We start from the raw sequence: 24,377 nt of genomic DNA, 5'->3' as shown, positions 1-24,377 counted from the left end.
GCCCGCCCGGCGCCGCGCCGCGCAGGCCCCGCGCGGCTCCTCACAGCGCCGCCGCCCCGCGCTGCGCCGCCGCCGCCAGGCGCGCCGTGTCGCCCAGCGCCGCCATGGGGGAAGGGGAAGGGGAAGGGGAAGGGAAGGGAAGGGGGCGCCCGCCTCCCCGGCCCTGCCCCTCGGCACAGGCGCCGTGTGCGGCCCGCTCGGCGCTGCCCAGGGCCCGCTGGCCCCGCCCGGCGCGGCGGCGGTGGCGGGGCCGCCGCGGAGCAGCCCCCGCCTCGGCTCGCCGGAGCCGGGGGAGAGCAGGGGGCCGCCCCGCACCGGCTGCCGCCCCCCCGCACCGGCTCTTGGCCCCCCCCGGGACGCCAGGACAGGGATCGGCACCCTGCGCCGGGCCCCCGAGACGTGGACCGGGGCCCCCGCCCAGCACCCCGGGATGGGGCCCCCACCGGGACAGGGCCCGGCGCCCTGCGGCGGGATCCCGAGACGTGGATCGGGACCCCCGCCCAGCACCCCGGGTGGGGAATGGCACCCTGGGACGGGGACCAAGACCTTGGGGCAGGGACTGGCACCCCGGGGTGGGATCCCCCAATGGGACAGGGACTGGCGCCCCGTGACAGGACTCCGGGACACAGACTGGGAGGGGATCCTGGACTGGGGTGGGGAACAGCACCCAGGACAGGACCCCTGACCAGGATGGTACCCCCAGGACATGGACTGGGACCCTGACCCAGCCACCCAGACCCAGACAGGAGCCTGGGGCAGGACCCTGGACCAGGACAGGGACCTGGACCCAGGGACTGAGCCCAAGGATGGGGACCGGTCCCAGCACGCAGGACCTGAAGCCCAGGAGAGGACCACAGACCAGGATGGGGACCAGGACCTGGGACCTGGGACTCGCACCCAGCCCTTCGACCCAGGACAGAAACACCATGGGGAGACAGGGGCCCTGCCTCAGGACTGGGACAAGGATCTGGCCCGGCAGAGTATGGGGAGCGTGGCTCCGGGACCAGCATCCCAGGACCAGGACCCTGCAGTGGAGACAGGGACCCCACGAGAAGGACCCAGACACTGGGACAGAAACTGGGCCCCAGATTGGGGCCCAGCCGGGGGACAGGGTGAGCCAGCACAGCTCATGGCGAGCCCGCATGGCCAGAAACGCCCCACTGCTGCACCGTTCCCATCTCCGCGTGGCTGTTAACGTGGCACAGGCAGGCACCAGCCGTCCCCACGCTGCAAAATACGGCTGGGACATAGCAACAGCCAAACATCCCCTGTCCCAACATTGGGCCCGCGGTAGGAGCAGGCACCCTGGGTGCAGCTCCCTGCTGCTGAAGCCCCGGCCTTGCCTCTCTCTCCATCCGGAGGCTATAATGACTGCCAGACAGAGGGAAGACGGTAGTTGTACTGGATGATTTCTTTTCCCTTTGTCCGCACTAACTCTCAGTCTGCATTTCATCCAGAGTGCTTCATCTTCAAATGCTGCAGCCCCAAACCGTTGACATTTTAAAGAAATAAAAGTCACAACACTGCAGAAGAAACATATCTAGCGCAACCCATTGACCACCTGCTTATCGCTGTGTGGTTTCTCCCATTTCCTATACAATTTTGCATCTCTAATTGACAGTCTTTCCCCGGGTATTTTTTTAAATTTATTTATATTGTGGTGCCATCCAGCCAGCTCAGAGGGGAAAGTCGCAGCATATGGCAGCCCATTATCAAGCAAGAACCAGACCATCGCAAAAGAGGACATTGTACCAAACATTAATGGTACAAAGACAAGTATATATGATGGATTTTAACAATCCTTGTATAATAAGTAACTGTCATATTTCCAGGAACTAGAGGTAATATCACAATCCAGAAGAACCTAGATGATGCATATTGAAAAAATGCTTTTGTATGCTCCTGCGATAGTGCAATTCAGAAGTCAGCACCAATGAGCTCTTTCGATGTCAGGAGCAATGAGTAACACAAGCAATGTGCTGGAAGAAACCAAGGTGTGGCCATTTTAATTTAAAAAAAAAATTATAGATAGAAATCAGAGAAAAAATAAGCAAATAAACAACAGGAAAGAAGTTGGTCTCCTTTCAGTTGCCCACAGATGTATAAAGTGAGCTGTATTTTTGCGGGGAGTAAGAAGAGAGATGAGAAAGAACCAAAAGGCACCGAAGGGAGAAGGGAGCTGCGAAGCCGGGTGCTACAGCGCTGTGCTTGGGACGAAGGCTTTGCTTTTACTGCTGCAAGGACACCGCGGAGCCGCTTGTCTGGCCCCCTCCTCTGCTTCCACTTACATTCACCTCCAGAAAAGTAATCCAAAGCACTATGCCAAGAAAATCTTTTCTCCTATACTGTCATTTCCCTCCCTTCTATGTGGGGAAAACCCCACTGTAATTCCCCTATACTTCACAGGATTTACAATGGTTTACTGTTATTTATAACTATTTTTTCCCAGATCCTTTCTGCAAAGTCTGGTGTTAGCCTGTGCCAGTCTGGACTCATGGATCTTTTACCTTGTGATCAAAAGTTTCTTTAAAAGGGACTTCGAGAAACCCTGCCTGTTTCTTCCCTCTCCCCACTGCTTCGTCTCCAAAAACAGGCCCGATCGTTCGATCTGAAATACAAGACACTAAAAGACAGTCAAACTTAAATAAAAAGTAAGGCCACTCCTTTCCAAAAGAGGGAGATGTGGCAAGTCTGTTAGGAACAGGATTACTCTCAGCATGCTCCAAATCAGCAGTAAAAATCTCCTGATTCAAGGGAAAGACACTGTGGCCTATGAATTACAGGAGTCTTCTTACAGGAAAAGGCAGAGCTAGTGTGGTTAAAAGGCAATAAAAAAGAAGAACTGGGGCTGAGGAGCTGTCAACTGGCTTCTTCCCATAAAGAAAAAAGTTAGTCATCAAAATCGAAAACTTTACGTGACTTCAACACACATGGAAACGATGAAGCATGGAAACCGGCAGACCAAAAATGAAAAGGGAGGCAAGGCAGCAACCTTTCCCTCCGCTCTCGGTTAAATCAGGTAGGGCATAATTTGAGCGCCCAGCTTTTTTCTGCTGCAGCTTTCTTGGCAGCACAGTGTTGGGGCCTCGCTACCATACACGCGATACAGTTAAACGCCGCCGAGCTCACTTTGAGTTACAGAGCAGCCATCCCGTTTCAGGGCGCTGCTGCCAGGAGGTTTATTTTAGCGCCTTCCCCCCGCAGCTCCTGGGGGATGGACGGTGCTGCAATCCGCAGCACCGGGCACGAGCAGAGGGCGCTTCCGAAAGGAAAAGGAAGGGGCCAGGGGAGCTTTTTTGGGCCCCGGCGCTCGACGGCATGAGCAGATGCACACGGGACCATGCATGACCGGGACCGGGACCCCAAAAGCACCTAGACAACAGAAGCACCCATCCCTAAGGACGTTAGCGTGCCTAACCTTTTATTATTATTATTATTATTATTATTATTATTACACCAAATTCAAGCTCAAAAGTGTTAAAGTGTACAAACAGTCATGTTTCCACTCCTGCCCCCTCCCCTGTTCTTGCACAGAGCATCTGCTGCTTACACTAAAGGACAAAAAAAAAGCAAATTAATGGAAAAATAGAGGAACACAGCTTAGTTCTTTCAAGTGAATTACAACCCTGCCATTACCCTTGGTGACCTAGAGTACATTTTTAATATATGTGGCAGAGAAAGATCATATTGCACAATCACACTTAAGTGCCTTCCCTTAGTAATACAGCTCTTGGTCATTGTTTAGTTGATGCTGTATGTTATAGACCCTGTATATTAAAATACATACTAATTGTCTAATACAACACTGTATACAAGGACAAATACATATATTTTTATGCAGAATGTTTTCTACTCTGCATGCCGAGTTTGTGGAATTGCTTGAGAAAATATTTAGAGGACTCTCAAAAAGGTGAAGAGGATGCACGCGGTGTTCGCTCCACCTCATTGCTCGCATCCCACCTGCTCGAGTGGGACGAGCGCCCCGACCAGCAGGAGAGAGCCCACTCGACAGGCCCCCACAGTTTGGATTCATAATCAGATCAACAAAACAGTCGTCCTATTTTTAAATGATGAAAAAGCCAAATAGTTGAAGGAGTGAACTATTCTGTATCCCTACAGGTAGATATCATCCTTTTGGAATGAAGTAGTATAATAACCAAGCTTCAAGAGAGGCTCTCTTGTTTTATAACCACTTCTTTTGCCCATCAGTTTTGATCTCCAGCATACCCACAGCGACGAGCACGCTGTAATACTTACAGGATGTACCTTCTATGTTATATATTCTTTACTATATTTTTTAAATAATAAAGAAGTGAACTAGTTCCCAAGTGCTCCAGAAAGTATAATTATTAAAGTTCCAGTACTCAAACCGATACTTTAAAAGCTATCCAGACACTGGAAAATGAGCATATTTCTTATATTCAAGGTAACAGACTCATGGTGGAAAAAATCTAGCTGGGCAACTGGTAGCATTAGTCTCTGTCGCAGTATTTCCAGCACCGTTGCATTTTCCTGAATGATGCAGAAACTCCTTCCACAGTTCCAGCACCCACTTTTTTCTTCCCTATCCTTTTCTGGTCCTGACACTGCCCAATCCCAACTTTTCCTCTCAGTTGAATCACTAAGAAGATACCCGTTCAAGGGACAAAAAACCAGTCACCCGATCACTGCTTGCTAGAAAGCCAGAACAACATTGCCATCGCATGGCCCAACACCGCAGTGCAGCAGCAGCACAGATCCCTCCGGGCCAGAGCCAGGCCGGTGTCACCTTTGGTCACATCTGCCCTTCACAGCCAGGTAACTTGCTTTAGCTTCTTAGATGTGCGGGAGGGGAAGAAAAACATCCTCTTCGGCGCACAACAGTTCTCCCGGTCGCCCACGCGAGTGCTCAGGTCTGATCAGCCGGGTCGCGGTAGCTGCTCTTTGGGGTGTGCTGCAAAGAGCTTTGCTTCACAAAAGGGAAGTTCACGTGTTTTTAACCTGCTACCTCCAGAACAGAGTCAACGAACTGTTGAAAAAGTCGAGAACGTGTATTTAAAAAGCAAGCATCAAGATGCAATATACCTAAGCAGCAGAACAGCCAAAGGAGTGGCTACTACCCAGAAGCGCTAAGCCGAGTTTCCGGGAGCACATCACCCCCTTCAGTAATAGATCAAGAAGCGTTTAAGACCCAGGGGTTGTTCTGCTTTGAAAGTGCTTCCTGTAGGGCCAGCCTGACAGTAGCCCCAATTTTAATGCATGCAACAGAGCACTAGAACTAGACTGAAGAGCCAGGTATTTCAGTTTACCATTTTCCTTCCATTCCCTTTAAAGAGAATTAAGTTCTCCTTGCCATCCCCACATTACTGTTACCCACTGCACCAGATTTCAGCTGAGCCTGGAAAGCAGCACACAGGAAGAATTTGATTATTAAAAGGAATGAAATCATTAAATTATCAGTGGAGATCTTGCTCTGAACTGAAAGTGTCTTTTAGCAGGCATGACCTTCCAAACAAAAATGATCATAGAAAAAAAGATACGTAAGAGCAGGGACCGCATACCTGCTAGCCCATCACAACAGAACCCCCCCCAAAATGCTTATATTCACACGCGGGTTGCCACCAAAACAGCACAGGCCTCCTCAGCTCCGTTTCAGTTATTGGCTGCTTCGTAAAAACTCGTGAAGGTTTTTGAAGAGGTGCCAGCGGTGGAGCTGGGAATATGGGCAGGGTGTGTGTCAGCCTCGGAACAGCTGGGTTGGAAGCTCGCACAAGATCAGCTACAACGGTGCAGGCCGGCCAGGACACCACCCAGCCAGCAGCAGTGTGCTTTTCCTTTGTGGTTGCAGAGCTGTTCCAAAAGCTAAGCTTGCATTCCAAAAAGGAAAGAAAACCCCCAAAGTCTTCAGCCCATCCAAGTCTAGGCTGGCTTTTTCTACAGTTGAAAATAATACAATTTCAGTGCTCAGTGATAGCAGAGCGGAGCTCAGCAGCACGGACAGAGACACGCTGTGCCCAGCTCTCTTGGCTAAACCGATCACTGAAAAGGTGCCACTTTTCAGCCTGGACAAGGCCAAAAATCTTCAAAAGGGTGGATCTGATCCGATGCAGGGATGTGCGCTGATGTGCAGCCAAGCCTGCAGAAACACAACTGCCAGAGATGGGAACTGCCTCGGTGACTGCAGGAGGCTGAAACCAGTTTTGGAAGGTTTCAATGCAGTCATTAAGGATACTGCTGCTGGTCAAACCCACAGGAGACTGTCCCAGGGGCTGCAATCCTCCCAGCCAGAGAGCTCGCTGAATGAGAACGCTCTTTGCGCATCTTCCTAAGGAGGGGAAAAAAACAAAAACAAGAAAAAACAGCCCAATCTGAACACCCGAACTGACTATCAGCAAACACAAGCTAAGGACGAAGCCATGCTGGGCAGCAGCACAGCCTTAATTCCTTGAGAGTTTGAGAGTCAAAATAGTATAAGGTATTTATTAGTCCTGTCTTTTCACACCTGCAGTCAGTCCCTGTTAGGAGAGCAACTCCTTGCAGAAGTGTAAAATCAGTATTTTCATTCACATGAACTCTGAATAACACACGGGTAATTCTAGGCTGGGAACGGTTCTGCTAACAGATTCCCCATTTGCACTCACTCCCCCAAGTCCATCTTCTCTTGTTCACTATTAAAAATCTCCAGTGTCAGAAACATTTTCTTTAAATAACTAAATAGGCAGGGCAATCACTCTGAAAAGCCCTTCCTCAGGACACTATCTTTCTGAAAGGCACAGGTAAAGCCAAATGAATCTCACAAGTGACAATAAGGTTTTTGTTCGTTTTTAATTCCAGTACTAGGTATTTCTTGGTGAATATTTAATAGAACTATGCATCAACTAGACTGCATATGCAGTTTAAAAAGTAAAAAGCTCTTTCTCCAACATATAGGCCATCTGAAAGACAATGAAAAATACCTAGCTACGTTTTTTCAGGTGACTAACATTTTCAGGATTTTTTTGTGCCTCTGAACAGTTGCTTGACTTGGGATTTTTCAATACCAAGATAGATTACTGTTCAGTGGCCAAGTACCACTATACTTATTAGTCTAGTAGTGTTGTATTAACTATAAGTTTGTTATCTAAATTCTTCCAGATAAGGATGTTTCTAGCATGTCCACATCAGTAAAGTTAGAAGCTTCTTGCATAACTGCTGTAAGTGAAAAAATCTGAAGGCTTTATAATAAGACTTGTTGTAATTCAAGTTCTTGGGAATTCGTTCCCAAGTATGAACAACGGCTTCATTAGTTCATTTTCACCTACTGCCTTGTGGACGCTTTTCCCTGACGCTATAAAGCAACAAGCAACAACACTTCCAAACTCGTTTGTGGTCAAGGGAGAAGTTTCTTCTTGAAGTCAGAGGGAAAATCCGTCATCTGTTTGCGTAGTTAGTGAGCCAAAAGACATGTTTTACAAACTGAGGTTCTTCCACCCCGTTCAATAGCTTAGAAGTATCTGATCAAGAAAAATCCCAGTATCTGACAGGATGTAGGGACCCAAGGATTAATAATAATATTAATATTTAATAATTTAAAAATATTATTATTAATAATAATAAAAGTTAAGGGAGAAGGGAGCTTGAAGTTTCAAGCAAATATGTGAATTACTTCCTCTCACTGGACAGGTCTTAAGATCTCAGAGTTGGGCAAAAATCCATACCCCCGGAAGCAAGTCTTGAGACACAGAGAAAGATTAGTATATGCTCAGTTCAGACCTGCTTATTTATTTCTTAAAATGTTTTTACTGAATTAACTTGTCTTCACCATTTTATCTACAGAAGGAGTTTTGCATCTTTAATACAACAACCTCCTCCAGTTATTTTTCTGAAGACAACACCACGTTCTGTTGCCTTTTTCCCAATGGAAGGAAAAAATGTTTCCCAGAGACAGGAGTAAGATAGCAATTTATACCTCTTTATGGATGAAGAATCTTCAGATCTTGAAAATCTTTCCCCCACCTCTATTTTTTTTGCCTTATTAAAAATTAAAACCTGAAGTTACATACTGCAGTCCACGTTACATAATAAATCCAACAATGGAAATTTAAGTTTACATATCAAAATGCACAGAAGTCAAGAAATGAAAACTAGTTTCCATAGGAACATTAATAGCCCTCTCACTTCACCTTCTATATGCATTTAAACATACACTTCAGAGGTCTAAAGTCACAGGTTCTTCACTTTTCCATGGTGTTAGCTGGCAACTTTTTAACTCATTAAGTAACATGCTACTGTTACATTTATTGTCAATAGAAAAATCACAGATCACATGACATATAGAGCAGTCTCTATATATGTATGAACAGTGTTTTCAAAGTTGGCACTCATACATATTAACGAACACAAATATTTCAAGCATAATTATTTAGAAACAAGTTTTCAAGCAGCCTTAAGCTACGCTAATAAAATACTGACATACTTTTATGTCACATATACAAGCTCAATAAAAGTAATCAAAGACACACGGATACATGTCATCTGCTGACGGGAACTATTTCACCCTGTATCAAGGACAGCCTGAATGTTTGTTTAGTCATCTTCTGCGTGTTGTGCCAAATGGTGCATTACGAGAATGGGATGTTCGGAAAGCTCATTTTTGATGACCATCTCCAACTCTGTTTTCCATCCGCATTGCCAGACAAATACCAGAAGGATGACGACAACACTCTCTTTAGCTACTCAGAGTCTCCCACCTACAAATTTTACACGTTTGCTAGCTATAGGCTCTTTCAGCAGAAACAGCCCTCAGCTTTGGGGCTGTGTAAGCTGACAGCAGGGTGAGAACACAGCTCAGCACCCTGCTGGGCTGTTCAGGACAGCCACAGCCGGGCCATCAATTCACAACAGAGAGTAGTACACAGTAACTTCTCTATCTTAGCGCTCCCGAGGTGCATCCCTCGTACCACACGACCAAAGCTGTGCACAGTCCCGCTGCCGGAAACAGAAGACACCACGCACACACCTCAGCGCGGCTCGCGGCTTCTCTTCTCTCTATGAACATCCCACGGCGTTCGTGTCAACCAGGCCTAGGTACATCCTCCTCCTCAAACTGCATTTGCGGAGAGCAATTTGGAAAGAAGCCCTCGGCTCTGCTGAGAGCAAAGGCCTTTGTTACGGGTTTTCTTGATTTAGATTCAACTACAGGTATAACTGGAGTGCTTAACAACTAGTCATCCATTCTGCCCCATTTCAGAACCACTTTTGGTGGGGGGGGGGCGAGGAAGAGGGTGGAGAATGTTCGGGTTCAATTTTTAGACTTGGGAAAACTTAATTTGTTTTTAATCTGAAGGTGACTCTTTCAAAATCATGATTTGGAACACAGAACACTCAGATGAAACAAAACTGTTAAAAACCTAAAAGAACAGCTTAAAAAATCTCCTTCATTCTATGCAAGTACTGAAAGGAAAATGTAATCTCTCATATAATGCATCTCATTTTATACACATTTATTGCACTAGAACATATGACTTCTATATAAAAAGATGCTGTAGAAAACCACAAGATTGTAAATACTATATTTATGATTTGTTTGCAATGATATTTAATATTAATAATATTTTGTTTTTACAAAGCAGTTGAAATTAAAAAAGGAATAGCAAGAAACCCCCATCTGCTGTCTAGCATCAGTAATCCTCACTGGTTTGTTTACCATTTATAAGGAAAACATCATTCAAGGTAGCTTGTCACAGAGACTCATCTACAATAAGTGGCCTTCAGTGCAAACCCACGGCATCCGTCAGTTCATCTGGGTTTTCTGAAAGTCCCTTCTCCCAAAATTCAAGTTGTCTGCTGATAATACCCTTCCCCTCTAAAGTACCTTCCGGTCAAACACTGTAAACCTTGTAGCACGTGTTTGGGGATGGTAAATATCCTCATTGTACAGAGGTAAACAGAGACACAGACAGTTAATTTGCCTGGGGTCAGTCTTTTGACTAGCCAGCCACGGAACCCAGATCGCACAATCCCAAGTGATGCACCTCAGCTGGAGATTATGTTTCCTCCCTACAGAAGGGTGAAAATTAACTGATTATACTGACATTGTTTCTTTCTTCACCCTCTTTAAGAGGATCAAGTATTTTTCTTGTGTAGTACCAGTTGCTGTGTTAATATGTGGAACTCATGTATATCTGTTTTCAAGTCGACACCTGCGCTAAACCAAATCCCAAAGGAGTCACTGTGACATGCAAACTGTAGGCAGTTAGACAGTGGGTAAGATGAAGCCTGCTAGTGACATCAGCCACTAGGGAGGTTAGCCTCATCCACCTGCTGACGGGCCTCTGCGACCTGGTCTCCAGGAACAAGTTCCACCTCCTTCTCCCGACAGAGGGTTATAGCCTAGAATTACAGATGAGAAATCCGTCACATCAGTATTTATCCCCGACACAAATTCACCAACACATAAGGAACACTAAAAAAAAGTTTCAGCATTATTTGTGACTTGTTTATACCTATTATACAGGGAGCGTTTTAAGGAAAATGAAAGCAAAGAAAATATCCAGTCTTGACATGGTTTACATAGTGCTAAGAGTAAAAAACATTGCAAAACATTCATGTCTTCATTTGGCCCGTTCTGATTAAATTAAATTGAAATTAATTGTGATTTAATTTCTCTTAGTCTGCATTAGAGCTTTAACATTGCTCTGTAGTTGTGGTAGAGCAGTAAGAGTCTATCTGTTTGCCAGGAGCCCTAATAATTAGGGACTTGCAGTATTTTTTTATTGCAGTAAATCACCAGTATGCAAGGAATATTCTGAAGGTTAAAAGGTGGGTCCACTCATTTCTACTGTAAGAGAACTTTATTTATGAATTTGAAAGGGCAAGTACATGCAGCAAGGCAAACAGACACTTGCAGTTGAATCTCCCAACATCACAACTATATGCGATTTCATGAGCATGCACTTGGAAAGATAAGACTTAACAAACATCTTCAATTTGTTCTGTAGAATGCAAAGAAAAAGAAAACTGAAAACCCACTAGCCTTGCTAACCAAGCAGTATTCAAAGCAGCCTGTTCCACTGAAACCTCAAGCATTACCTCCATCTTTGTTTATTTGGTTCTCTCATATTAACTAAGTTCTGCTTTCTAACTTTATTCAGCAGTTGAACAGTGCAGATGGTTCTTTCACTTCATCCTTATCTACCTCATGAGAAGATCAGGGACCTCTAATTCCATAATCTGTTACTTAAACAAAGATTTTGCTTAGGATGAAACTAGCATAGGTAGCAGCTGTAAAGATGCCTCAAACCAGCTGCCAGGATTATGTTTCTTAGCACAGCTTTATCCATGCATTTCTCTTTCCCTGTAGTGGTAGATGTTCTGTGTAAGAGCTAAAAAAGATACTTGATGGTATCAGACATTAAACCACAATCATGTTAAACAACAGAAGATGAATTAGTCAGTTCCTGCAGATATCAACAGCTGCTAGTATAAATACTCAAAGCACAACTTCCAGCACTGAACTGGTATTAATGTTTAATGTTTTATCAAGAATCTTGATGTTTAATACATTTAATCATGTAATTTACTCAGTGCTGCAGTGGATTTCCCTTTAGACTAGTATAATTGGGGTTGTCTAGATGACTCCTTCCACTACGGAAAATTCCAATTAAAATATCGTATTCAAATTAATGTTTGCAGGTACAGCAAAGGCTGTTTGGCCAAGAGAAGAGAAACGATATTAGCTGCATAGCTTATCTACAGCGGTGTTCCTAAACTGGGGTATGTAAGGCCACAGAAAGCAGATCATCCATCAAGATGACTTCAGTGGTTGACAGCGCATTTAATAAGACTGTGTGGTGGTTTGCGAGAGTTGATAGCAGTTTATTCATCTGCTGGATTTGTAAATTCAACAGGTCATTATTGTGATGGTTGAGAAATAAGGTTACACTTTGTCTGATGAAATGTTTCATTTGCCTGAATCTACATAATATAAAGTAAAATACCTTCCTCCTGCATTTAAGTAGTACTACAGCTGATTTAAAGACAGACTAGATATTAAGTTATTGGGCTTTAACAACAATGAGGGAGGGATCCCAGAAAAAATTGTAAGAACCTATATTTTTGAGTCACCAAAATCTCAGTAAGTCATGGCAAAAGCATTTTTAAGAAAATTGAAATTTTCTTTCCCTGGGGCAACCACAGAAACTTCCTGCTAAGGTTTGCACAAAGTACAAACACAACCACATCATTTAGAGATAAAAAGCTCACTCATAAGGCACATTCTGTTTTCTCCTTGAATAAGCAGAAAAATTATGTGTAAATACACAACAGCTATCCACATTGCTGGATAAATGCTCTATTTCCAGGCTCAGATTATCTGAAGGATTTCATACTTACCACCGCTTCGCAAAGGCTTTTTGTTTGGTTTAGGTTTCGGGACGGTCGATGAGGTGGAGGCACCAGATTCTAATTCTTGCTGTTCACATAAGCAAAAGTTAGTCAGAATTTAATCAACATGAATTTCAGCTAATCTAATCACATAAACATCCTCATAGTCTGGCTAACAACATAGTTGTTACCTGGTTTAGTTTCAGGTTTCCTTTATAGCTTTTTCCCTCTTGCATACTTTCCCACATTGCTATCTTCTGCCTTCGCTTCTCTTCTTCAAGCTAAGAAACAAATCCACGATACGTAAGATTAAGAACTAATAGATTTGCCCATGCTGCAGAAACAGCTACAACAGACCCATCAAAACCCAAGTATCTCTGAGCTTATGGAAGCATTAATTTTTCAAACTAACACTCATTTCTTCCAACCATCTGCAGATCAAAAAAAAAAAAGTGTCTGTAGCCTCTTTTGACTGCCTGGTGCTTAAAAATATTTTGAAAGTAAAACCGAACTAAGTGGCAAGCATAAGTCACGAGTTTATAGAAAGTACCCAGTAAAGGATATTGCATATAATGGCCATTTAATGCACAATGGAGGCTTCTACAGAAGAAAAATGTTTGTTCCCTTCCCCCCCACACCCCAAATTAACAACAAGAAAGCCAGCTACCTATTTGCATCCCAACGTACATTACTGAAGGCTCTACCATCTCTGTCCCAAAGCAATTTCACCATGGAACAGAATAAATTAATGATTAGGACAGACCATCTTCCTCTCAACAGGAAGGAAAGAAGCTGTTCAGCGAGTCTCCTAGTCTTCTGCTGTCTCGCACGGAAAGACGGCAGCTACCCCACCCAGGCAAGGAAAGCAAAGCTCCCCAAGTCTAAGTGTGCTAGACCCGGATTTTCTCCATAACGGCTGTTCTCTTCCTCAGAATGACTTTCCACTAGGCTTTAACTGCCGATATTTCTTGAAGTATCAGCTATAGACTTAAGTCTGAATGTAGCTGACTGCAAAAGCCAAATAAAAGAAGAATCAGGATTAGCAAGCAATATTGTCTCTACCCTGATCACATCCACTTTTCTGCGCTGCCCCACATAGCAATCTGATATGCCTCGTATCACAAACTGTAGTTCAGAACTGCAAATTACAGCAACGTTGGACTAAGCTACATTTCTTAAGAACTCATATTTACCACTAAGAACAGAAAATGCATGTATGCGATAGTTCAGTTAATCTAAATGCCCGTAAATCCTCTCTAGTGATTCGCCTGCACACATAACTAAGTTTTCCTAAGTACTGAGTTGTCAGTAAAAAAAAAAAAAAAAAAAAAAAAGAAAGAAATCAGGCCCACAGCGTTCCACACACACAACTGTTTGCAGAGAAGCAAGCGCCAAAGAGATCAGTTACTTCAAGAAGGTAAATAAACTTCATGCTAAATGCATCAATCATTGGATCAGTGAAGGCCCATCATGATATCTAATGCCAGTTACTGCTATCAAACTGTATCAAAAACGGACCAGATGAAGGAGGGGGAAAAAACCCACCACCCACTATCCAGCAGAGAGGGAGTCTCCTGTTCTTCCGATATCTAGCACAGAATAAACCCTTCTGTAAGGGCAGCAAAGTGCTCGACGACAAATTTAAGAGTTAAAGACAGAACTGCTCTCCGGTTACCTGTCTCTGTTTTTCTTTGTATCTTTCTGCTTGTGCGTTCAACTCCTCTTGCATCCTGAGGCGAGCTGCTGCCAGCGCTTCCTGCCGTTTTACCACCACGTCAGGTTCTAAGAAATTGTGAAAGAGTTTGCGGGGCTATCATTAAAAATAAATTCTAAACAGGATCCTCAGAGCACTGTAATAGAGAAAGGCTAACATCTCTCTTTAGAGCTGCTTTGCAGAACATCACAGTCGAAGTTCAACTTGCAACTAAACTTTTACAGCAACTTATACACTGATTTAAATGTAATCACATTGTAATATTTTTAGAGCAATTATTTTAATGGGCTTTTAATGAGTAAAGGCACCCATGTAATAAACCTATCAACAAATTAAAATTTAAGCTTCTACGAGACTTGCTTCTATTTCTATTTTTGAAGGTTTTGTTTAATAAATATCATTTCGGAAATATCACCCATGCTTTTACAGGGATTCCATTTTTATCCAGAGAACTTGTTTTACTCAGGAGCCCGAGGAAACCAGCCCACACTCGCTCCTACTCCTTCTGGCGATTGCTCCTGTTTGTTTCATCACGGCAGCAAAGCAGTGGCAGATTTAACATGCTCCATCAGCAGAGAAATGACTTAAAAATATCAAATAGCAAACACCTCAAGAGAAAACTTGCAGTCTCTGAAAATCTACATAGAGTATCCACTTCGCTTCATGTCAGGCCTTTAGTAGAAGTCACAAGAAAAAATTTACATCCAAGCAAAGGCAAATATTATCTTCCCAGCAGCTGAAGTATCTCTATATTTGTTTGACTCCTTACATGTTTATTGTCATCCAGTGATCAATATATGAAAGAAATTTCAGCAGTAATTTTTTTTACTGCATTTTTATAGGCAGTTTTGACAACTAAATCAAGATTTAATTATCATTACAAAAGAGCATCAGCAGGATAAGGACATTTCCGAGGCCATGTGTACTGCCAGGCCAGCTTGCCAAACGAATCAGTGCCAAGCAGTTATTCTTTAAGCAGATCCACAAGTGTAGCCTGTGCTTTACAGCAGCACATCTCCAAATAAAGCAGGATCACGACTGCATAGGATTTACAACCTAAGCCACAGTTTGGAAGATAACATAGATAAGAGGCAGTTACACCCCAACTGTACATAAGCCTGATACGGTAGGAACTGTGAAGGAATAACTGAAAGGAAAGAGGCAATGAATATTAATCAACAATCTTTCAAGGCTTTTCCAGCCTGCAGACTTGGGTGTGTTGTTTTTCTTTGATAACTCTGAAAATTGCTTGATAACTGACCGCGTACCATTTGAACAGTGTGGCGCTCTGAAACCCTGCGCTGCCAGAGACCAGCTGTTCCCTCACTCTGCAACGCCCTGGCCCTTCTCTTCAGACCACGTCACTCCACGCCCCAATCCCTCTTCGATACGGCCTCTTAAAAACACTTCTCTCTCGGCCAAACCTTTTCCCACCAGTCTCTCCAGTAACGAGATCTGTCCACGTTCATGGCCCTAAACAGTTATCCTGAGTAACAGCCCCAGACCACGTCCCCAGAAAAAGAACCTTTTTTTGGTTGGCGTTAAATAAGAGCCAGCGCACATGGATCCGAACGGCTGTCGGGCGTCATGCCACAACTGAGAAGTGCTAGCGGGAACCTAGAGGGTGACAGCCACCGCACGCGCAGGTCCCACCGCACGCGCAGCTCCCACCACGTCCTGCTCGCAAGGACAAGCGAAGATTTACTAACCGACGGCTGCATCCGCTGCTGCCGGCTGGCTGCTCGGCCGGGCTGCCGCGCTTCGGGATATCTTCTGGACGAGGAGATAGATAGCGACACAGGCCAGCAGGATGTACCAGCCATAGCTGGAGAGCAGGGAGCCCACTGGGGACGGGGACGAGCCGCAGGTCAGAGCGGGCCGCAAGGGGAGGCGCCCCCCGGGCAGCGCCCGGCTCCCCCCCGGGGACCGCAGCTTCCGCGCAGGCCCGGCCGCTGCCCCCCAGGCCCTTCCCCAACACCGAGACCCCCCCCAAACCTCTGACCCCCCTCCTCCTCCGTGACCCCCCCCCCACCTCAGGCTCTTTCATTCCCCCCTCGGGCCCGGCCGTTCCCCCCCCTCCTCCCGGGACCCCCCCCCACCTCAGGCCCGGCCGGGACCCACCTCTCCCAGGACCCCCCCCCCCCCGGCCCGGCTGTCCCCCCCCCCCGAGACCTTCCCCTCACTCAGGCCCTGCTGTTCCCCCCTCCGGGCCCGGCCGTTCCCCCCCCCCCCAGGGCCCCCCCTCAGGCCCGGCCTTTCCCTCCCCCTCTCCCGGAACCTTCCCGCCCCCCCCCGGGCCGGCCGCTCCCCGCCTCTCGGGACCTCCCGGGTCCGGCCGTTCCCCCCCCCCCCCGGCTCACCCGTGTGCTGCAGGAGCTCGAGGCCCTCCCGCTCCAGCGCCGGCCGCCCCGGGCCCGGCGCGGCCCCGCCGCCGCCCCGCTCCATCGCCCCGTTCGCAGCCGGAGCCGCCGGCGCCGCACGTCCGGGAGCCGCCCCGCCGGCGGGGCCAATCACCGCCCTCCTCGTCCTCGGCCACGTCACCCCGCCTCGGAGCGGGGAGCCAATCGGGAAGCGAAGCTCCAGCGCGGCGGGCCAATGGCAACGGCGGGGCCGCGGAAGCAAGGTGAGGTCAGCGAGCGCCCGGCCAATGAGAGGAGGGGGAGGAAGGGCCAATGGGGGCCGCACACTGGTAGCCCAGGAAACCCCCTCCCGCCCCCCCGACACCCTCAACGCCTTCCAGCAGCTAAATTTTGTTAATTTAACCTCTTTTTCGCCCAGTTTTAGTGCCGGCGCAGATTTCCCCCTCCTTCCCCAGCAGCCGCCAAGGGCTGGGGCCAGCCGGGGGGAAGGGGCCCCCCCGGGGTAAGGAAGACGGGGCCCATTCACCCCCCCAAAGGAGGCCCGGGGCGAAAAAGGCAACATTCATTTATTGAACTGTGAAATGTACAGCAAAAAAAGGTACAAAACGGCTCTTTCGAAACACCCGCGGCGTCTCCAGAACTGAAAACGATCGAGAAGTCCCCCGTGACAGGAAAAACGCGATGTGAGCAGGGAAGTGTTTTCAGGGACGAAGGGCAGCACGTCGCGTGGCTCCCGGCGGCGGCGCTCAGGATCCGTTGGGAACGGGGTCCTCTTCCATTTCTTCTTCGGCATCCTCCGAGGGGCCTAGGAAAGGACATATCGGCGTTTTTACCCCAAACGTTAATTTTTCCACACGAGCGATATCAATTCTAACCCCTCTGAAGAGGAGCAGTACTCATTCGAACCCGAGTCATTCTGACCCTAAAATTACACTAGTTTGAAACAGGTTTTTTTCAGCCTCCCAACTGCCTGGCCCTTCTAGCTTAACTCGCTACTGAGATCACATAAAGCATCAGGAAGCTATTAAGAGAGGTAGGTTCTATGTGGAAAACAGAAGCAATAGAAGAGTAATGTGACCTGATTTTCGTTCCCTGCCGGGGATCTGACCGGACTGTAGTAAGCCTTTCAGCCTCTCCACTTCAGCCAAAGTTGTAGCATTTGCTATAGCAGTCTAAAAAAAAAAAAAAAAAAAAATAGACAAAAGAACATGATGAATCTTCACATGCAATATGCCAAAAATCTGTTTAGAACAAGCATAAGAACAAGAAGATTTTTTTCAGTTAAGCAAAGCTAAGCTTTTATACTATACAAAGTTATACGAGTGACAAAGCACAAGCTTACTTCTCTTATTAAATAGGCTGGTCTACCCTGAGATAACTCTAACCTCAGAATAAAATGTCACTAATTTCTTAAGAAACAGACATGGCATAACAGAAGAAAAATGACAGAAACGGAAGCTAGAGCATATTGTTCTGTGGGTTTGAATGGAGTCAGGAGCTGCCAGGAAGAGAGAAATATTCGTTAAGTCAGAATCCACAACAATTTTTATCCTCCGCTTTTGTCTGTACACGATGTACTAACGTATTACCTTAATAGCCTCCACATCGCCGGGGGAGGGCCCAGCTTTCTTCTTGTCAGTTGGCAGACCAGCACCTGGATTGAAGCTTCAAAGCAAAGGCACACCGTTACGCCCTTGGAAGAGTACGTGCTTCTCTAACTTCCAAACTAAGTTTGGAAGTTTTCATTCAGTCAAGTGTAGTATCTTATCTTTGTTAACAAACTGATACAGTGAAGAACTGCCTCCTTCAGAAACACCAGCAACTCATCCTCACTGTCCCGTTCCCCCCATCTTTTCATCTGCTCATAAAGAGAGGCAGACCGTAACTTTATGAATTAAGCGGTTGACAGAAGCCACTCAGTTTGGATGTTGCTGAACACTCAGGTTGTCTGTCATTGTTACAAAAGCAGGGTGGATACAAACAGATTAACCAAAATTGAGTTTCCCATTCTTAATTTGATTTTGTGGCAGCCTGCACTAAAGCCTACTCTAAACATTTAACTTAAAGGAAAAGGTTATCTGCTGCTGTTTCAAGAAAAAAAGATCATGTGTGAAATGGAAGTTCCTGACTAATCGGCTGGGAAGAGTTTCCTGAAATGCTGAACCAGCCTGAGACAGCTGCAACCTCTTTTGCAGCTAGAGAAACATTTTCTTCATATCAATTTATTGAGCTATTTCAGTTCAACAATCTACGTGGTCTAAAACCCTCATAAACCTGGACCCCCTTCTACTCACAAAGTAGAGAGAGTTTCATTTGTTATAGTTTACGTGATAAATATGTTCAAGAGATTTCTATTTAGCTACAAATTTGCAAACACTGTTGTCAGGCATGAACTGAATTCTGATTTCCAAACAGCTAGATGAAAGATTAAACAAAACACAAGATGTACCATTTTATAACGAAGAATTAAACTGAATAAGCCTATGTTTGTAATAGCTTAACTAAAGGTTTTCATCTGCATTGTATCCTCCTAGTTAAAGCAGATATACTGTAAGGGTTATATTCCACAGCAAGGCAAAACATTTTCAGTTACCAATCAATTAGAAAAAACAAATAATGGCCACCTCTGTTCAGTAAAATAACAGAGACAAAAAAACAATTAGCAAAGTTACGGGTTCCTGCTTGTTGACTTAAATCAATCCACCCTGACTGCATATCACTTTCAAAAATATTTCTGAGATGCATTCACCACCATCCAAAACCTAGGATGCCTAGACAAGGCATTTCTGGCTACCAAAGCTGTTAAGACATCCTGCCAATAACTGATATTTCAGTTTAGTGCCTAATGCGGCCTAATGCCGTGCACATCAAAGTGGTGTTTCTGAAGGAGAATGCCAGTGTAAATTGTTTTTTTTATCTTACGTTTTTGTTCTCCTGGCAATATCCTTTGCAAGCTGTGCACCCCGTTTGCCCTTGAACATTTTCTCTGCCTCCTGTCGCTCCTACAGCGATACCACACACACAAAGTTAATTCAAGAACATTGCATTTTGCAAAGCTTCGGTCTTTGCAAAGAAAGACTCTTCGGCTCATCTTCAGCAGTGAACACCGGTACGTGGAGTCCAGATTTAAGAATAAGCACATAAACATTGTCCAGACACTCAGACTCAAGGCACATCAACCTAATGCTCTTAAAACTAAGAAATCTTTCCCACACTAAAATCCTCATTTAAAGCACAGTGTTGTGCTGTGATTTCTCATGCCTTTCTCTAGAGGTCTGTCTTTCTACCAACAACACCGGATGGCCAGAAAAGAGTCAGACTAAACAATCAATGGTAATAAGATATAATTAATTAATTGTATCCTTAACAGAATGAAACCATAAAAGAAAATGAAGTGCATGTTTTAGAGCCAGTGATACCTCATTTTGATACACTTTACAACAATGGGAAAAAACTTATTGTTACCATTGAAGTTTCAAGACTGTAACAAGAAAAAAGGTCTTCATCTTGTGCCAAACCAGAAGACAGCAGACTTACTTTGAGTTTCACTTTCTGAAAATCCAGCACTCTGACCTGAGGAACTTTGTGGATTACATACAATCTGTAATGCTTCTTATTTGTTACAGGATTCCTTAAAATGCTACAAAGTAAATAAATATTATAAAGAAATTCTTATTATAATGAGTTATTTATATTAAAATTTATTAATATACCTAAAATACATTAACATACCTTCTGCTATAAGAGACAAGAAATAACATCATTAAATATGCATAGTAACAGTGTTCTCTGATATTATGAAAACTGTAGTGAAAATCTGCACTTAAAGTTTAAAGTATTTTATCAATTAAGTGGATTTTGCTGCAGGAAAACATAAAGAACAACCTCAAAGCATCTTTAAAAATACAAATAACAAATCCATCACATTTCCTAACTGCACACCAATCAATAAAGAAATCGTAGGACAGATGGGGGCTTTTTTTTTTTTGTCCCTCATACTCAATGTAATGTTACTCACTGAAAAGTCCTTGCACTGAGAAGTCACATGCATTTTACAGTACTTGTAATAACAGTTTAAAACTTTAGTTTTTTTTTTTTTTTCCAAAAGTTAAGGTTATTGCAGTGCTTATATATCAGTTTATAGAAATGTAACATCTCCTTCTCACTGTTTTACAGTCTGACAGTAATATAGAGCCTTGCCCATTAAATACTATGTATTTTTGAAGTCTAGGGGAAATGCTGTTTATTGGTTCAACTTTTAAGCATAAAGAATCTGTCCCAGCCCAGAAAAAGGAGAGCATTCCAGATTGAAACAAAGAGCTAGGCCAGTACGAGAGTATAGAAAGAATAGCTTTGCTTTTCAAGATTACATACCTCAGATAAGTCAACGATTTAATAGTTGATAACGGATCCAGTTCACCCTACACAATGGGAACACAGTACAAAATCTTAAATCTATTTAATGAGAGCAAACTTCCTAAAATTCTAGCAACCCTTACTCTGACGCAGAAGCAGTGACCAAAAAAAAAAATACCACCTCATTCATTTCAAGCTTACTTTTTTGAAAACACTGACAAATAGAGCAGTATTTATACTACTGGATATGACACCTGTAGTAAGTCAATAATGTTGCAAGTAATTACACTGTACAAAATTTAAGACAGCCAACTGCCCTTAAGAGTCTTGACTGCCACTATGAAAAAGATACATTCAAAAAATATGAAAAAAACAAACAAAACAGTAACAAAGTAAGTTTCAGTCTTAACACGGAACTAAGAGATAGAAAACTGTAAGCAGACATACTAGCTATTAACTGTTCAGATTCTACATAAAAGACTTAGATCTGCCTAACTTCTGTGAGTATAACAATACAGTTACCAATGAAATTACATTCATGCTCTTTGTTACCTATTACCTAATTCAAAGGGAAAATGTAAGAAAAACTGTGCTTGGGATTCCTACTTTGGTATATATGACCTGAAATAAGTTTTAAAAGAGTATTTCACATTTTTTAAAAATCGGAAACTTTGTTTCTTCAGTTCAAAACTAGAGCTAAAAATATTTAATTACAAGGTAATGAAATCTCTTTTCTGAAAGCTCTTACTAGAATCTCATATCTATGTTAGAGACCAATTAGAATTACTGCAATTAGTTTAACAGGAAACCCACGAAGATTTTGTAACTAGTGTTCCACTGCATGCCACAGATCATATTCATTAAAATATACACAACTACTACTAAAATGATAAGATATTGTTCTAAACAGAGAAAAAGGTTAATTATAAAGGTGGCATACAGCAATTTAAGTTTGTTTAGATTTGTTCAGTACTTATAGCTTACCAATTCAGCAATGTTATTGTTGGTAAGAATGAGCTCCCTGAGACAGGGTAAGGCTTGTTCAAGTCCTTCACCAATGCGACTAAAGGAGAACAGAAAGCGAAAGTTTATTTAGGCTGGAAACTAACGATAGTGCAAAGATGCCCAGAAATACCGTAATTCAGAGCATCTCATTTTAAAACAACCAAGTCTGACACTGGCAGAAGTTTGGATTGGCATCGACTATAACACTTCTTCATGTAAAGCTGGCATAGAACACCAGCCATCAATGTGAAAACATGAGATGCAACGGATGAGTCACGGGGGCATGCACTTGCAGGTATCCCCTCTCCTCAGGACAGCTTGATTTATTTTCCCTATTGCCTAAGCACAGGGATGGTAAATGAGCTCCAGAGTCTCTGGCTCTGGGCAAATTCCAAGCTCTGAATCTTACTGTCCTGTCTGAAAAATGAATACTGACCTCGGACAGATTTTTGCAATGCACGAAGGAGGCAAGTTGAACAGGGCTTCAACAGGTCTCGGTGCTGTTGGGTGCCAATTTGTTCCATTGAAACAAACGACCCTTCTGCAACCACCCACCACTGAAAGAGGGACACACACGCGGGATTCTTTGCTTCCCCGAGCGTTATCCACTGCCCACTGCCCAAGTACAAGCACTTACCAAATTCTGTTGTTATTCATCAGGAGCGTTTTCAGCCTCCTCAGCAGAGGGAACCCGTCCAGCTTCCGGATCTCGTTGTCGGAGAAGTCAATCGCATCAAACTGGTCCAGCGTGGCGCCCAGGTTCTCAATAACGGGGATTTTATAACCTGCGGACAAAGTGCCAGGAGGCACTTAGATGGTGTCCGAGGAGAGCGGAACACAGCAAAGGCCCCTCCGGCCCCCTCAGCCCCGACCATCGCGGCCCCTCCGGCCCCTCAGCCCCGGCCGTCGCGGCCCCTCTCCCGCCTCCCCCGTGACAGGCCCCGCCGGGCACAGGCCCCGCCGGGCCCCCCCCCGCGGCCCAGGCCTCTCCCGCCCGCCGCCGCCGCCGCAGGCCCCGCCGAGGCCCCCGCGCACCGCGCAGGTCGAGCTCGCGGTCGCGGACGGCGTTGGTGTACTGCGCCGCCTGCTCGATCAGCTCCGCCGTGAGCTTCACCATCCTGCCGCCGCCGCCGCCGCCGCCGCGCGCCCCGCCGCCGCCGCCGCCACGCCACAGCCGCCGCCGGCCCGCGCGCCAGCCCCGCCAGCCGAGCGCCGAGCCCGCGAGCGGGCAGGCCCCGCCCCAAACCCCAAACCCCGCCCCCCTCTCCCTCCCTTCCCCCCCAAGATGGCGGCCGGGGACGGGAGCAGATCTCCGTCGCTGCGGGACGGGACGGGACGGGACGGGACGGGGAGGGCGGCGGGGGGGGACGGAGCAGCAGGGCAGGTTGGGAACACGGGCAGGGAGCCCTGTGAGCCCCGCGAGCCAGGTGGTTTCTCTTGATCCTTGGTCCCTGCCTAAATGTCAGCTCCTGAACGTCTCCTCAGCTCCTAAATATCTCCTCGCCCCCTCAAATATCTCCTCACCCCTCCCTAAATATCTCCTCACCCCCCAAATATCTCCTCACCCCCCAAATATCTTTTGATTTCCGTAAATATCTCATTTCCTTAAATATCCTCTCTCCTCCCTACACAACTTCTCACAGTGCCTTTGGTGCCATCGAAGCCCCCCGGCCCCGAGGCGCCTGGGGCCAAGGCCGCATGTTGGGGAGAGGAGCTCCCTCTCCGCGGCGCTTTCGCTCCTTGGGGTGGTTTGGACTCTTCGTGAGCCCAGCGACGGGGCCCAGAGCCGCCGCAGCACTTCAGCGGCTTGTCAGCAGAGGGAAGTGCCGTCCTGCAACTGCCACAGCCTTCCCCAGCGCGGCCCCCGGCACCCCTGGGGCTCCCTGTCGCGCTCCCCGCCAGGCTCGGGCAAGGCCAGTCTCCCCCCGGGGCTGCGACAGCTGCCCGCAATAATTGCAATACTTGCAGCCCCGGGTGCTTTCTCTGCTCCGTTCAAGTGGCAGCACCGGCCTGTTCCCCATGAATGTAGGGCTGCCCTTAAACACCTTCCCGCGGCAGCGCTCGCTGCGGTCACTCTGGCATTTCCATGTGCGTTCGTGCTCTCGCGAAAGGTGCGCTGGGCTGGGAACACCCCGCAGGCGTCACTGCTCTGTCCTGCACTTACTTGCTTGAGGGATTTGGAAAACAGTGAGGAAGAGCTTGGGGTGGCCCCCGTGTCCTGCTTGCTGCACCCCTGGGCAGCGAGCTGAGGGCAGCCCCCACGTTGCTGACGGCCAGGAGCAGCAGCTGGAGGAGAAGCGCGTGCAGTACGTTCCCTCTCGCGCGCGTCCTGTAAGCCTCTGCTCCCGGGTGAGATGGACCTCCAGCCTGACGCAGGGCGGCTGCTCTTACGTGACGAGGGGACGGTGCCCGGGCGAGCCGCGCACCTGCTGCACGCTTGGGGCTCTCCCGACGCTTCCTCCTTCGCGGAGATGCTGCCCCAGTCGCTGCTGGCACAGCTCTGAGGGTGCGGGGCTGGATCAGCCTGCCGCGTCCAGCCGGATGACTTCTCTTCGGTGAAGCCAGGTCATTAGCTCCATTGGGCTGGCTTCGTGCTCCCC

At 46.3% G+C, this 24,377-nt stretch overlaps 2 protein-coding genes across 2 annotated transcripts; both read right to left on the bottom strand.

Annotated features, from left to right (window-relative positions):
- Nucleotides 1-8,236: 8,236 nt before the first annotated feature.
- On the bottom strand, nucleotides 8,237-16,549 carry SELENOS (selenoprotein S). Its single transcript, XM_067305395.1, has 6 exons — nucleotides 16,417-16,549; nucleotides 15,766-15,900; nucleotides 14,018-14,124; nucleotides 12,534-12,623; nucleotides 12,352-12,430; nucleotides 8,237-10,350 (listed from the first exon to the last, which is right to left on the bottom strand). Exons 1-6 carry the CDS (start codon nucleotides 16,499-16,501, stop codon nucleotides 10,271-10,273), a joined length of 576 nt encoding a protein of 191 aa, XP_067161496.1. The 5' UTR covers nucleotides 16,502-16,549; the 3' UTR covers nucleotides 8,237-10,270.
- A 416-nt stretch (nucleotides 16,550-16,965) lies between these two features.
- Nucleotides 16,966-22,943, bottom strand: SNRPA1 (small nuclear ribonucleoprotein polypeptide A'). The gene is made up of 9 exons (XM_067305594.1): nucleotides 22,813-22,943; nucleotides 22,415-22,562; nucleotides 21,757-21,835; nucleotides 20,791-20,837; nucleotides 19,954-20,056; nucleotides 19,339-19,418; nucleotides 18,006-18,081; nucleotides 17,495-17,588; nucleotides 16,966-17,221 (listed from the first exon to the last, which is right to left on the bottom strand). The coding sequence occupies exons 1-9, from the start codon at nucleotides 22,892-22,894 to the stop codon at nucleotides 17,163-17,165; spliced, it is 768 nt and encodes a 255-aa protein (XP_067161695.1). The 5' UTR covers nucleotides 22,895-22,943; the 3' UTR covers nucleotides 16,966-17,162.
- Between the last annotated feature and the right edge of the window lie 1,434 nt (nucleotides 22,944-24,377).

This window comes from Apteryx mantelli, chromosome 15, assembly GCF_036417845.1.
Source record: "Apteryx mantelli isolate bAptMan1 chromosome 15, bAptMan1.hap1, whole genome shotgun sequence".
NCBI classification, from domain to species: domain Eukaryota; kingdom Metazoa; phylum Chordata; class Aves; order Apterygiformes; family Apterygidae; genus Apteryx; species Apteryx mantelli.
The sequence above is the reverse complement of the archived record's forward strand: the minus strand, read 5'-3'. Positions and strand labels throughout refer to the sequence as shown.